The 15,373-nt window shown below is 59.5% G+C and overlaps 1 protein-coding gene across 4 annotated transcripts in view; it reads left to right on the forward strand.

Moving 5' to 3' along the window:
* Window positions 1-15,373, forward strand: part of FRMD1 (FERM domain containing 1) — a 43,374-nt gene that overhangs the window by 13,920 nt on the left and 14,081 nt on the right. For 3 of the 4 annotated variants that reach the window (XM_059940823.1, XM_059940825.1, XM_059940826.1), the window contains exons 4-5: window positions 9,492-9,629; window positions 13,708-13,798. In XM_059940823.1, coding sequence (XP_059796806.1) covers window positions 9,498-9,629; window positions 13,708-13,798 — 223 coding nt within the window. In that variant the 5' untranslated portion in view covers window positions 9,492-9,497. Of the gene's footprint in view, window positions 1-9,320; window positions 9,376-9,491; window positions 9,630-13,707; window positions 13,799-15,373 lie in introns of those variants that run through there. The other variant, XM_059940824.1, reaches the window with a different exon arrangement.

A 15,373-nucleotide genomic window follows, 5' to 3' on the forward strand; every position in this document is an offset into this window, starting at 1 on the left:
GGGAAATCTAAGAAGCTGCTCTCTGGGCAGAAGGGGGAAATGGGAGCTGGGGGTGGGGCCCGGGCCTCTGCCCAGCTGCAGTAACTGGCTGAGTCCTGTCCTTTCCTGCACTCCCTCCTCCCATCCTGGGCCGCCCCAGAGCAAGACTGAGGGTGGACGCCGGGCAACCCCAGGGGTCCTCTGCCGTCCTTACGGAGCTGGTGACAGCGACAGGAGGGTGGCAGCTGGAGCAGCAGAACCCCACGTCCCCAACTGGAACAGCCCCAGTTTGCCCCACCAAGGAACAGCTGCAGCCTTTGGACAAGCACCTGGCTCCTCCAGCCTCAGTGCTCTTACCCCTGCAATGGGAACAAGGATGTCCTTGCCCCCAGCTTGTCATAGGATGCGGGGGCCCATCAGCGTGACTCAGAGCCAGCTCTCCCCAGGGACACCCCAGCCCTGCCGTCCTGCGGCGGCGGGGGCGGTTTCTGCAAACACCAAATTCTGTCCACCGCCAACACCCTCCGTCTGTTTGTGACCCACACTCCCTGCCCCGTTCCCAATTTCCAAGTCTGTGCTCCGGGTGCACAACTTAAAGCCCTGTGCAGGAGGGGTGGAGGGCCCCAGAGGGTGACGGGGCCACCATCCACAGGGGAGACCCTACCCAAATGGAGGGGGTACGAGGACAGTGTCTTGCTTCACGCTTTAAGTGACGTGACCCGAGGAGAGCCGACATTAGGGGGAAAGTAACTGGGGGCCTCAGGACCTCCCCACCGCGCCGGCCCCCAGCTCTCCCGTTCTGTGCCTCAGAGGGGTTGGGCTTAGGGTTCCCCGCCTTGCTTCCTGGCCGGAGCCCCGCTGGTGTGCGTATCCAGCCCTCTGGGAAGCAGCTCTCACAGTGAGAGGTGAGCTGAGACCCAAATCGGTGGTGGGAATGCAGGGGTGAGATGGAAAATGGGGCTGGGGATGTGCTCCAGGGCGGCTCAGGGGACCGTGACCAGGGACGCTGGCACGGGCAGTCCCCCCAGCACCCGCTCCCCTGAAATAACACAGTGCCAGCTTGGGGGGGAGGGGAGGTATGAGGCAGCTGCAGGAAGACTGGGGGCGGGGCTGCGGCCGGGGCCTGAGCAGGAGGTGGGGGGTTGGGGAGGACGGCAGGAGGGCACAGTGAGCACGCCGGGACGGGCTGCATCCAGAACTGCGGCCCCGGCTGGGGGCGAGGTTCACCCTTAATGGCAGGGAGCCCTCCTTTCTTAACTGATGTGACCTTTACATTCTATCTGATGTTCAAAGTTACCCCCCATCCACCCCGCCAGGCGGAGATTTCGAGTGATACCTGTTCTGGGGAGGTGGTGTCTGGAGGTGGAGGGGTGCTGGGCGGCTGGGAGCCATGGAAGGTCACGGAGCAGGTTTGCTGGAGCAGCTGCAGCCCCCCTGCGTTTCCCACACCCCGTTGTCATGGTCTTTAGGGCCAGGCCACCCGTCCCTTGTTCTCTACAGAAGACTCGAAACCTTCGCTGGAGTCGCTGCAAATGACAAGCGTCCTCCAGGACAGGCTTCCTGCCTCGGCCTCACATCAGCTTCCTCAGCCCCCCGCCCAGCCTCGGAGCCCACGCCTGCCGGCCCCCTGGACCCCACAGGCTTTCCCCGACACACGGGTTTCCCTGCGTTCATTCACAGGCACCCGCTGACCACAGCCGTGTGTGCGTCAGTCCTGGGAGGACAGGGCCCCGTCCCCAGGCCCCTGCCCAGTGGGACCTTAGCTGTGGCCTCACTCCCAGCCCTAAGATCAGAGGCGGCTCTGCAGCCCCGTCTGCGCGTGATCAGCGCGTGGCCGTGGTCTCTGCTGGAGGGTGACCGTCCCCCAAGTCAGCCCTGTGACGGAGGTGGGCACTGCGGAGGCGTAATCTCATGGGGCTGCTCGCACCTCCCTCTTTCCGTGGACTCAAGCCCGTGGCAGGAGTGAGCTCGCCTCGACCTTGTGGTGGGCACCACCCCGTCGCAGGGGCCCTGCTCCCCTTCAGACGGGGAGAAACGAGGCTGTGGCCCCAGGGGCTGCCTCTCAGCTTCGAGACCCTGTGTCCCTCTCTGCCTTGCAGAGCTGGGGCCCGGAGGCTGCTTTGTTTCTGCAGGGCCGTGCGCTGTCCTGATCTAAAGGGCACCGTGACTCGTGACTCGAGCGGGGACTGACACAGAGGGAGGGGGTGGCTCGTGTGTGTGGGGGAGCGTTTCCTGGGGGCGGGGGGCGTGGCGGGGTTCTTGGGGCCGGGCCGAGCGCAGTCTGTTTCGGGGGGGGCCTTGCTGCTGCGGGGCACCACGCACACCTCCCCCCACACTCCCCCTTCCTGCCGGCTTCGTCTTCCTGCAACCGACGGGAAGGGGCAGCGCGTTCAGGGGCATGTTGTGAGCATTTGCTCCCTTGGGCTTCCTTAATCCAGGGGTTATGAGGTTTTCACACTCGTGAAGCACAAACACAGCGCACGTCCCAGCCCCGGGTGCAGATTTATGGAATCTTTGCTACACGCATCGCTCCGATATTCCCTACTCAGCTCCATTCCAGGCCCGGTGATGGTGGCAGCTGCAGTGTGACGGGCTTGTTTTAATCTGACGTCCGTAGGGGCTGGTGGTCCTGGGACAGGCTGTTTCCCCGGGGGAAGAAGCAGAGGCCTGAAACAGAGGTTTCCTTCAAATCTTGCCAAGGCTAATTGAACACGTGAGCCAGCTGACCTCACCAGCCACCATAGTCCTTTCTGGGGCTGCCAGCGGGCCCCCTCCTCACCTGCTGCTTTGGGGGGGAAGGTCTCCGGGCACCCCCTGCCCTCATGCCCTCCACAAGGCTTCAGGGCAGGTGTGGGAGACCTTGGCTTAGGGAGTCTTGAAAATAAAGTGTCACACGTAACACATGAGTTGATTTATATTGAAGACTGGGAAGGGCTCGGGTTTCACGGAAAAGAGGTGTTTCACTCTGCTGCCCCCCAGTGTGTCCCCCTCGGGGCCGGGCGCCAGCGGACTTCCTGCTGCCAGCCCCCATCCTAGTGTGGGCGTCCATACCTGCTGACCCCGAACTCCGGGACCCAAACGGGCCCCAGCCATGTCCACGCCCCACACGGTCGGCCCTTACGTGTTCCCATGTCTCAGCAAATTCTTTCAGATCCATTTCTGTGCCCAGGGACGTGGGGACAGGGCAGCTCCTCCCACGATCTGACAGTTTCACTGTCCTTCCCACCGTGCTTCTCAGATGCCTTTACTGTTCGGGTTAATTCATTTATTTAATTTCTTATTCAACTAGGTTGGCTAATTTTCTGATTTCATAGAATTTTGTTCTCTATGATTCATTTCTCTGAAATAGAAACCATTGCGTGTGTTCCGTTAGAACACACGCAAAAGGCACACATCTTTGAGATACGCTTCTCTGCCCCAAGTTCTCGTTTTTGTGCCCCCTCTTCCTGAGAGCTGCGTGGACACTAGAAACGCAAGTGTCCCACAAATGGGCAGTTGACTCGGGAGCTTTGTCGCACTGGCATCAGGGCCCAGGGAGTGAGCCCAGAAGCAGGTCCCCTCGCTCACAGCAGCCCCCCAGCAGGACTGGGGGACTGGGCAGGGGCTGCGGTGCCAGGGCGAGTGACTGGGTGGCTTGGTTTTAGAGAGTTGCGTGAGAGGGACATCGGAGCACAGCCTGGGGGCAGCGGTCTCCGGTGTGTGCTGGGAGGTCGCTCCCCCGGGGCCGGGGGCCTGGTGCTCCTGTAGCTGTGGTGGGCCCGGCCCTCGTCCCACTGTGTCCGCTAACGCGGTCCCTCGGCCCCCTTCCTTTCCTTGTCTGTCACCATCGTGTCCCTGGATCTTCATCTGAGAGTAGGGCCCGGAGGCGCCCTGCGATGTGCCGTGTGAGGCCTGTGGGTGGCAGCTGAGCCCAGGAGCCCTGCTTCCAACTGCGTGGCAGGGTCTGGGGGGGTGCCAGCGCTTGCTGTTGGGAAATGAGGAGTTCGCCAGGAGCTACTCCCTGCAGGGCGTCGCTTTGGAACCCTGGCCAGAGGTCAGCTGGAAGAAAAGCAGCTGGTGCACCGAAGGGGTGGACGACGGGCTTGCACGCTGCCCCACACCCTGCTCTTGGGCCCTCGGTTTTAATTGAGGTCAAGAGGTGGAGCGGGCGGCAGACGCAGCCCGGCCCGCCCGCGTGGGCAGCAGGCAGCGCTGCAGCCGCCTAGCCTCTCCTCTGGGCCGGCTCTTCTCAGCCCCCCAGGCACCCGGGCCCTGGACACCCGCGGGGGGGACCCCTCCAGTGTCTCCGTCACCGGGCTGGCGCTGTGAGGGGCCCTCAGCTCCCGTCGCCCAGCAGAGGCACATCGGGGACCCCCCAGCGCTCCGCACCCACCTCCAGCTCCCGGCGGCAGTCAGACCCCTGCGCTTCCCCAAACGCTGACATCTGTCGTTCCCAAGTGCGGGAGTCACCCTGGACGCGTCCATGAGAATGAGCGCCTGTCACGTGACTCTGGGGGGCGTCTCAGAGGTGCTGCAGCCAGGGGCCCTGCGCGGCACTTGGCTTCTCTGTGCCTCACGCTCCCTACGGATAAAATGAGCAAAATACGCTGCATCTGGCCAACCGCCTTTTCAGGAAAGGCGAGAATGAAAGAAGCACTTTAAGAAGCGGTGTGAGAACGGCCCAGGGCGGCTGGGCTGGGCTGGGCTGGGCTGGGCTCTTCACCGCACGCGGGATGGGTCAGCCCGGAGGCGCACCAGAGGGAGTGGGCAAAGTGCACGTGGGCGTAGCGGTGGGGCGGGAGGCAGGCGGGCCACCACCCCCCCGACCGCTAACTAAGCAGCTCGACCCCTGAACTCAGATCCCCTGTCCCTGAAATGGGCCATTGCGACCATCAGGCCCGGCTCCGTAAAGGGCAGGCGAGGCACACGGGGAAGGGTCCACACGCGGTACTGACGGTGCAGGAGAGCCCGTCGTCAGGGCACGCGCACGCGCACGCGTGCACACTCGCGCACGCGCACACACACCTGCTGGAAGGGGCATTTCCGGCAGATGGTTGCATTGCATTCCGTGCCATCGATTGATGGCTTCCTGTGGTTTTCTACTATTTTATAACATGTATTTTAGTAGCCTTATTGAGGCAGGATTTACGTACTGTAAAATACATTCATCTTCAGTGACCAATTGAGTGAGTTTTGGTAGACGTAGGACTGTGCAGCCTCCACCGTCTGCTGTGGCACGTCCCCACGCCGTGTGCGGCTCCTCCCCCCAGGCGTCGCGCACCTGCCTCCTGCCTCTGTGGATGTTGCCCCTTGTGGACATTTCATGGAATCATGTAAGATGTGCTCTTCGGCTCGCGTGACTGTTTGACGTTTGTCCACGTACCAGTACTCTGCTCCCTTTTATTGCTGAATGGTTTTCCTGCGTTGTTTTGTGACACCTGTTCTTTATGGGCTTATGGTTCAGAAGCTTCATTTCTAGAACATTCTTGGCAGGTCCAGCTCATGCTAGAGGACAAAGACCATCATCCAGAGAAAGGCAGGCTGCACAGAGAAGGGATCGCGGGGCAGCGGCCCTCAGGAGGGCCCAGTGCAGGGGTGGCCCTCCCCCCAGACCCGGAACCACAGACCCTCAGCAGGTGGCCGCTTCCCACCTGAGCACCCTCCCAGCTCAGAAGACGCGAGTGGTTTTTTGTTTTGAATTTCATTTTATTTTTTTAATACAGCAGGTTCTTATTAGTTATCTATTTTATACCTATTAGTGTATACATGTCAATCCCAATCTCCCAATTCATCCCACCACCACCAACCCACTGCTTTCCCCCCTTGGTGTCCATACGTTTGTTCTCTACATCTGTGTCACTTTCTGCCCTGCAAACTGGTTCATCTGTACCATTTTCCTAGGTTCCACATATATGCGTTAATATACAATTTTTGTTTTTCTCTTTCTGACTTACTTCACTCTGTATGACAGCCTCTATCTCCATCCACGTCTCTACAAATGACCCAATTTCGTTCCTTTTTATGGCTGAGTAATATTCCATTGTATATATGTACCACATCTTCTTTATCCATTCGTCTGTTGATGGGCATTTAGGTTGCTTCCATGACCTGGCTATTGGAAATAGTGCTGCAATGAACATTGGGGTGCATGTGTCTTTTTGAATTGTGGTTTTCTCTGGGTATATGCCCAGTAGTGGGATTGCTGGATCATATGGTAATTCTATTTTTAGTTTTTTAAAGAACCTCCTTACTGTTCTCCATAGTGGCTGTATCAGTTTACATTCCCACCAACAGTGCAAGAGGGTTCCCTTTTCTCCACACCCTCTCCAGCATTTGCTGTTTGTAGGTTTTCTGATGAAGCCCATTCTTACCGGTGTGAGGTGATACCTCACTGTAGATTTTGATTTGCATTTCTCTAATAATTAGTGAAGTTGAGCAGCTTTTCATGTGCCTCTTGGCCATCTGCATGTCTTCTTTGGAGAAATGTCTATTTAGGTCTTCTGCCCATTTTTGGATTGGGCTGTTTGTTCTTTTAATATTGAGCTGCATGAGCTGTTTATATATTTTGGAGATTAACCCTTTGTCTGTTGATTCGTTAGCAAATATTTTCTGCCATTCTGAGGGTTGTCTTCTCGTCTTGTTTATAGTTTCCTTTGCTGTGCAAAAGCTTTTAAGTTTCATTAGGTCCCATTTGTTTATTTTTGTTTTTATTTCCATTACTCTAGGAGGTGGGTCAAAAAAGATCTTGCTGTGATTTATGTCATAGAGTGTTCTGCCTATGTTTTCCTCTAAGAGTTTTATAGTGTCCTGTCTTACATTTAGGTCTTTAATCCATTTTGAGTTTATTTTCACGTGTGGTGTTAGGGAGTGTTCTAATGTCATTCTTTTACATGTAGCTGTCCAGTTTTCCCAGCACCACTTATTGAAGAGACTGTCTTTTCTCCATTGTATATCCTTGCCTCCTTTGTCATAGATTAGTTGACCATAGGTGCATGGGTTTATCTCTGGGCTTTCTATCCTGTTCCACTGATCTATATTTCTGTTTTTGTGCCAGTACCATACTCTCTTGATTACTGTAGCTTTGTAGTATAATCTGAAGTCAGGGAGCCTGATCCTTCCGGATCCGTTTTTTTCCCTCAAGATTGCTTTGGCTCTTCGGGGTCTTTTGTGTCTCCATACAAATTTTAAGATGTTTTTGGTTCTAGTTCTGTGAAAAATGCCATGGGTAATTTGATAGGGATTGCATTGAATCTGTAGATTGCTTTGGGTAGTATAGTCGTTTTCACAGTATTGATTCTTCCAATGCACGAACATGGTATATCTCTCCATCTGTTTGTGTCATCTTTGATTTCTTTCATCAGTGTCTTATAGTTTTCCGAGTATAGCTCTTTTACCTCCTTAGGTAGGTTTATTCCTAGGTATTTTATTCTTTTTGTTGCAATGGTGAATGGGATTGTTTCCTTAATTTCTCTTTCTGACCTTTCATTGTTAGTGTATAGGAATGCAAGAGATTTCTGTGCATTAATTTTGTATCCTGCAACTTTACCAAATACATCGATTAGCTCTAGTCGTTTTCTGTTGGCATCTTTAGGATTCTCTATGTATAGTATCATGTCATCTGCAAACAGTGACAGTTTTACTTCTTTTTTTCCAATTTATATTCCTTTTACTTCTTTTTCTTCTCTGATTGCCGTGGCTAGGACTTCCAAAACTATGTTGAATAAGAGTGGTGAGAGTGGACAAGCTTGTCTTACTCCTGATCTTAAAGGAAATGCTTTCACTTTTTCACGATTGAGAATGATGTTTGCTGAAGACACGAGTGTTTGAAGTGTGTTTATCTCACTCCCACCTTCCTGAGAAGCCAGAGGACAGGGGTCCTTGGCTGGTGGGAGGGGGCCCTGGGGCACCTGGTGCAGACCCTCTACAGCCTCTCCAGGAAGTGCACCCACTGCCCTGATACCTGATACGTGATGCAAGGTGGAGCATTTATCAACAAGAAGCAGCCTTTCTTTTCCTTTTCGTCACCGGAGGTGTTTGGAGCTCCTTTGCCAACTGTCACCTACGGCACGGCCAGCACCGAACAGGCAAGTGAGGCACCGTCACCCAGTGCTGGTCAGAGGAGCAAACCTGGGGCAGAGCATCTCGGCTGTGGATCATTGACTGCCCAGCAGGGGCTGACGTCTGTCCCTGGCACCTTCCTCGGGAGAAGCCCCACTTCCGTGTCCCTCCGTCCACCACCTCGGGGTTCCTCTGTGTGTGTGTGTGTGTGTGTGTGTGTGTGTGTGTGTGTGTGTGTGTGTATGTGCGTGCCCACACTTTGTGCAGCTGCCCGGTCACCTCACGTCCTCCCAGTTTGCTCCTTACAGCAGGAGCACCAGGGACCTCTCATCAGTGGGTCACAGGACATCTCGGCCAGTGAATCGAGCAACCGGGGTGCACGTGCAGGGGATCACGGGATACGGCATCTGTTTTCAGGCTCTTTGGCCATTTTAAAAATCATTAAGTTGCCGGTAAAAAGGACACACACATCTCGGAAGAGAATAATTTTGCATTCACCCTGGAGAGAAAAAGATAGGGCGGAAGCCTCTTCAGATTCATGTGCGACCCGTACAGCTTGGGGGGGGGGGGGGCAGGAATCACAGTCAGATAGAGCCGGGAAGAGGTTTCCTTCTCTCCATTGTGTTCCCCACCTTCCAACCCCATAGGGCCAGACGTAGGGACAGCGGGAACCGAATTCCCTAGGACCTGCCCAGCTGCCCGTCGAGGAGCTTCCTGTGTTTGCCAAATAAAAGCCTCTTGGAGTCCCTCTCGAAGGGGGACAGCTCGGGACCCTTCCAGGCTCACCCCGTAATGGAAACACGGGGGTGCCGGCCGGCCTGTGGGAGCAGAAACCGCGTTCAGGGGGCTCCAGGGGCCCCGCCCTTTGGCACTGCTCCTCCCCGCGGGTCAGAGCTCACGAGCTCAGCAGTTCACCGGCTCAGGGCCCGGCAGGAGGCTGTGACCTCGGCCCAAAGGGATCAGAGCGGGCCTTCAGGGAGACCGTGTTTGGGGACCGGTGTCTGCTACCTTGTCTGCTACCTCGGGATTCATTTCCAGACGCGAGCGGGAGGGGCTGCTGTGGGGACCCGGGCGAGCTCCAGCTCCTCCAGTGCCCTCCACGGCAGCCCTGCTTCCGGGGTCTGTGCCAAGGGCCTCGGGTGGCCCTACTCTCGGTCCCTGCAAAGGAGAAGGTGGTACATGGGGGAGCTGGCTTAGCTGGAGCTGGGCGGTGCCAGCCTGGCGCGTTGTTTATTTGCATTCCAATCAACCTGCACGTAGCCGGCTATTTATGACCCTGGACCTTGGCCGGGCTCCACCGCGGGCGGTTTCCCAGCCTGGAGCTCAGCAGGGTGCCTGTCCCAGGAAGCCCGGAGCTGGGTGAGTCTGGGGGTGCAGGGTCGCGCCTGTGTCCGGCCGGTGGAAGAGGGCCCACACATGGTGACACGTGGTCCTGTCCCTCCGGGACCGCGCCCCTGACGAGTTCTCTCCCGCAGGAGGGGATGGAGGGCTCCTGGTCCCGAGACCCCATGTGCGGCTGGTGGAAGTGGCCCCGGGACGGCGAGATGCCCGCGGAGCACAGGGACGTCCTGGTGCTGCTCCCCACGCGGGAACGGCTGCGGCTGGTCGTGGGGGTGAGTGCGGAGGAGAGCCGGGTGGGCGACAGCAGGGGGACAGCAGGGGCCATGGGGTGAGCCAGGCCATGTGTGAGGGGGTGGCCGTGGGGACCACATGGGGCCAGTGTGCTGGCGGGCCTGCCCTCTGGGCCCGCACTGTGTTCTAATCACACCACTGCCCCCCAGCTTAGAGAAACGGACGCTGGCTCTGGCCACCTTTACACAGTGTGTGTCCCTCGGTCTGTAGCGCCCGGCTGTGGCCCAGGCCAGACACAGTCCGCAGCGTCCGGTGCCCGCATGGGCTGATTTTGTTCCGAGGGGCCCATCCTTTCTGGAGCCTCTTCCCGTGACCCGGGCGGGGGTGGATCTGAGGGCAGCTGCGTCCTCGGCCTGGAATAAACACTAAAGCTGCTGAGGGAACCAGATTCTGACCTGGCAGACGGGAGTCAGGCCGCCCACACCTTGTCCGCGGGTGACCGTGAGGTCCTGCCTGGAGGGGCGAGACTGCGGGTCTGTCCTCCCAAGAAGGTGGCTCCCGCCTACCCTGGGAAGGGCAGCCCCTAAGCGCTGGGCTGGGGGACAGCGGAGCAGGGGTTCGCTCGACAGTGTCCGTGAGAGACCCTGCTTGGCCTCTAGCTGGTGGCCACGTGACTCGGGTTGTCCTTTCAGGGGAGATGTGAATTGTCGCTTAGGAATCCATGGATTCACTCCACACGCAGGGTGACACCCAGGCGCAGGTGCAGGATGGAGGCTCTCTTTAGGAAGCATGTGACTCCTGCAAACTCCCACCAGACAAGGCAGCTGTTTGAAGTCAGAGCCATTAGCTAAGAAGCCTCATCACAGAGGTGGCGTGTGCCCGACTCTGAATGACACTTTGTCTGCGAGCACCAGTGCACCCCTGGGGACGAAGGTCGCCTTTACCGCCTTCCCCCGGCCCCCGGCCACCCCAGGGGCAGCGGTTGTCACGCAGACGTCTTCAGGGCGACCTGTGTCAGCCAGCACCGCTGACACAGGTGCCCCGCAGGTGCCCCGGCCCCGCCTGCTCCTCCCTCCCTGTGAAGGAGAGCCCGGAATGAGGGAGGGGCTGCACGCTGGCCCCGCAGGGACCCTCCCCGACGGGACTTCCCGGGGAGGAGGGGTACGGAGAGCCGGGGAGGGGAGCCCCCGTCTCTGTACAGCAGCTGTAGGGGTGCGCGGGGCCTGGCCTGAGCACAGACACCCGCGGGGACACACCGGACAAGCCGGCCACGCTGTGGGCCCGCCGCTGTGCCCCGCGGCGACTCAGAGCCTGCACCGCGGGCTGCCTGCGCTCCAGCTCCGGCCCTCGGGACACGGGGCGTCTAGTGGGTCAGTGCAGGGCCAGGTCGCTTCCAGCCGGGATTCTGATGTCTTTCCACCTCATTCCAGTTGCCCGAGAGGAAATGAAGTGGCCTGAGTCCTCCGGTGCCAGGCGGTCTCTGGAGCTCGGTTGCAGTGGCCTTCCGGGCGTGTCTGAGCTGAGGTCGAGGCCTCTCTTCCCCATCTCGGCCCGGAGCAGCCCCTCCTGCGCTAACCGGTGCCCCCGCGTGTCCGGCTCTGCCCCCTCCCTTAGCCCTCTCCACGCGCAGCCGGGGCCCTGCCCCCCGTTGGTCTGATCTCACAGACGGGGGCACTGAGGCCCAGGGTTGGCGAGCACTCGGTGCCGAGTTGGGGCTGCAGCCCAGGCCGCCTGGTTCCAGAGCCCGTCTGCGCTCTCGCTGCAGGTGCGGCCCCTGCCCGCAGGGGGGCAGAGCCAGGGCAGCAGAGCTGGACAGGCCACGGGCTCCTGTGCTCTGGAGCCCCAGGCCCCGTCTTGGTGGCGTGCCGGGGAGGGGTCAGCCCTCCCATTTGGCCTGTGAAGGGAGTGTTCCTGATGGACGTTGCTGACTGTGAGAAATAAGTTCCTGTTTCTGGGAACGCGGGGGGCAGGGTGCGAGGGGGACGGAGAACCTGGGAAGCTAACGTCCACGTGGAAACGTCTATCTCATGTGTTCAGCCATCGCGGATGCTCGGGCTGTCTAGGGCCCAATCAGAGGAAGATGGAATCTCTTTGTCTGTCTTTCCTTCCTACTCTCACCTTGTCTGCCTGTCTTAGTTGAGTTGAGAGGCAACGGAAAGCGCCTAGAAAGTTGGCTGGCCCCTGGGGGAGGGGGGTAACCTCATTGAAGGTTAACTGTGGTTTATGAAAACGCAGCACTTGAAGTGGGAGGGGTCTGGTGAAGAGCGCTGGTCGCTGCAGGGCTGGTTTGGGGCTGCCTTTGGGAGGGGGCGGAAGGGATCTGAGATGCCCCATGGCTCCTGGGAATATCTTGTCTGAGTCCTGGGAATTTCTCCTCTGCTCAGGGACACGCTTCTGTACTGGAGTCAAGGCCCCCAAGCCTCGGCGTCCCCATCCAGCGATGAGATGCTGGAGCTGATCGATGGGTTTTCCGGGGGTTTGCTGTGTCCTTAGAGGTGCCTTGTGCCACGGGGAGGGTGCAGCAAGGGGACTTGGGGCAGAGTGGGGGAGGGGAGGGGAGGTCCTGCGGCATTGGCCCTGCCCTACGTGAGCCTGGTTCCTCGGTGAAATTCACGGGAAGGCCGTCCTGAAGGACCGTGCAGCCAGAACAGAGCTGAACCCTCTAGATGGAGACGTGGATCTCGGCTGCGACGGGGCCCACGGACCCAGCCTCCAGCGCCTACGGCCTCGCCCTCCTGGCCCTGCAACTCGGAGCCAGCGGAGCCGAGTTACTTCCAGGACGTGTGCACACTGGGCTAGCAGCGAGGGAGGACCCCGTATTTAACTGTACCACGTGCGTCTTCACACCAAGCATTAGGAAGCCACGGGCTGGGAAAAGCCTTGCTGCGAATATGCGTCACCGTCATCGCGGGCGGAGGGATTGTCCCTCACCAAACCAGATGGACGATGACAAGGCCGGCCTCCCGGGCACTGACCACTAAGAAGCGGGACTCCCAGAGTCACCGGAGCTCCGCCCGTCCCCGGGAAGCCTGCGACCAGCGTCCTCAGGCTGCCCAGAGCCGGGCCGCGGGGCCGTCGCACTCCAGCCCCTCAGCTGCCCCCGTAAATGGGTCTCCATTCGGTGAACCCCAGCCTCCAGCAGCCGGCCTCTCACACACAGACACGGGCGCCAGGCGGCAACGTAGGCCTGTGGGGACCAACCACCGGCCCAGGAAGCACAGAGGACGGAGGGCCAGACCCACCAGGGAGATGTGTCGGCTACGGGATAAAGGACCCTGTGTGCCCAACAAATCAACGGCCGGGGAAGGGTCCCGGGGTGGGGCCTTCCTTGAGTCTGGATTCAAATCAACAAAGCATGAAGACGTTGACGTTTGTGAGACAACCGGAAATTTGAACGTGTGGGATGGCTGATATAGGCTGTTGTTAACATTTTAGGCGTAATGAAGCATTTGTGGGTGATGGGAAGCCGACTGGCTAATAGTTGTGTTGAGGGAGAGAGCCCGCCCTTCCGTGTGCACACACCGACGGAAGAGCGACCTCACTCGTGCAGGCGTGGACGCACACCCAGGACTGGGGCCGCGTGGGAGCGGGGAGGGGCGGGGAGGTGACGGCGCTGGGGGCTCGGCCTGGGCCCCGAAGCCTGGCAGGAGGTCCCTGTGAGGCAGGACGGCTGCTGTGGCAGAAGTGGGGCGTGGGGAGACATGGGCCTCCCCTGCAGCACACGCCCCTTTCAGGGGTGCCCAGACGCCAGCCCCGCTTTCAGGAGTCGCCTAGCGATGCTGGCTTAGGGTGAGGAGAGAGCCCGGTGGGGTTCCTGGGGGCGGAGCCTCCCACACCCCGTCCTTGCAGGGAGCAGCCTCCTGTCCTGGGGTTGGGCACGCCACCCCTGCCCTCGTGAGGGTCCCACCCTCTCACAGGCGGCCCGCTGCGTTGGGGGGACTTCTAGCCGTCAGCCTGGGGAGTGACCAGGGACCCCGAGCCCTGACTCTGCTGAGCGGGAAGCCCGCTGAGCCAGACCCCCTGCCCACCAGCCCGGCTCGGTGGACCCTCCTCTGGACTCCCTCCTCTTCCAGGGGTCGCCCTGCTCGGCGCCCTGAGCACCTCCCATCTCTATCGCAGGTGCAGGCCACCGGGCACGAGCTCTTCCAGCAGGTGTGCGACCTGGCCGGCATCAGAGAAGCCCACTTCTTTGGCCTCAGTGTGATAAGAAGTAAGCAAGCGTCACCCGACGACCCTGGGCCCCCGGGCCCCTCCCAGGGCAGGGAGGGCGGGTGCTTGGGGCTGAGTCTGAAGGAGACCCCAGGCCTCTGCCTGGTGCCGCCTGGTGCTGACGTGTTCCAGGGGCACCGGGCTATCTGGGCGATTCCCTCTCACTGCACCGGAGCACAGGCGCGTGCACTCATGCTCACACATGCAAATATTTACATACTTACACATTCACACACATGCACACTCAGGCACACACATACATGTTCAAGTATTCACGCGCACACAAACACACATAACCACACTCGTGCACACTGTCTCACATATTTACATACTTACACATTCACACGTGCGCACTTACATACACTCATGCTTGCACACTCATACCCTCATATACTTATTCACACTTATAGGCACACACTCACACGTATTTACATGCTCTCACACTGGTGCACACATGCACACACACACATATACACTTGCACACTCCCCTCCTCTGGAGGGAGAGGGTGAGCAGGCTGGAAGCTTGCTTTCTGGAAGCCCTGGCCCTGCTGGTCTGCAGGGCCCAGTTCAGAGCCGTGGGTCAGATGGAGCCTCCGTGGAACCCTGGCATGAGGAGGGGCAGTGCTGGCAGAGGAGGTGGGGCGGCCGCCTTGTCCCCCCGTCCCGGGCTCCCTCCAGGCCCCCGGGCTGAGTGGACGAGCACAGGGCAGAGCCGGGGAGCTTGACCCTCCGCCTGGATCCCCCAGCCCGCGCACCCCAGGCAGGCGTCCAGGTGGGGGCCCAGTGAGATGGGGAGACCCCATGGGGACATGGGCTCTGAGGACCCGGCCTCTCCCTCGGCCGTCCGTGCAGCGTGTCCTGCCGATTTGTAAGCATTTCTCCGAGGGAAACAATCCCGCGGTGGCCCCCGCGTGATGACCCAGGCCTTCGTCCCACGTGGGTTCCCTCGGCCCCAGCCGCAGAGAGGATTCCGTGCTTGGGCCGCCTGACCCCTCCGGGCCCCGAGCACAGAGATGGAGGCCCCGGGCTTGTCACTGGTGCGACTCCCGTCCTCGCCAGGCTCTCTTTGCAGCTTGTAATTTCATCTCAGCGTGGCTGAGAGCCGAGCCCTGGGACTCCTGGTGGCCGAGTGCCTAGGGGCTAGGGGGGTGGTGGGGGAGGCGCGGACCAAGCAGGGAGGAGAAGGAGGATGAGGTGGGGTCACAGGTCAAGGTCCCGATGGGAATTCCTGCCCTTAGACCCCGCCACGCGCCCCCTGGCGTGGACTTGGGGTGTCCCGTGTGGGACCCCCAGGCTGGCCCGGGGGAGGTGGTAGAGCTCAAGACAACAGCCTTTTCTCCTGTCTGTCAGGAAAGAGCTCCCCAGTTCCGGGCCCCGGACGGAATCGGGGGACTTCGGTAAGATGGTGCTGCAGGCAGGGGGCCCGGCGCCCAGCATGGGGTTCACGTCCTAGAGTAGCAGCTTTGGGTTAAATTTTAATATTAGTGGACTTTTCCCGATTTGCCAGTTTACACTTCTGTCCAGAATCGCCGTCTTAGCCGTTGGACGCTGCCACCTTGTGTCTGGTCCTCGCAGA

The sequence above is a fragment of the Balaenoptera ricei genome, chromosome 12 (assembly GCF_028023285.1).
Source record: "Balaenoptera ricei isolate mBalRic1 chromosome 12, mBalRic1.hap2, whole genome shotgun sequence".
Classification (NCBI taxonomy): Eukaryota; Metazoa; Chordata; class Mammalia; order Artiodactyla; family Balaenopteridae; genus Balaenoptera; species Balaenoptera ricei.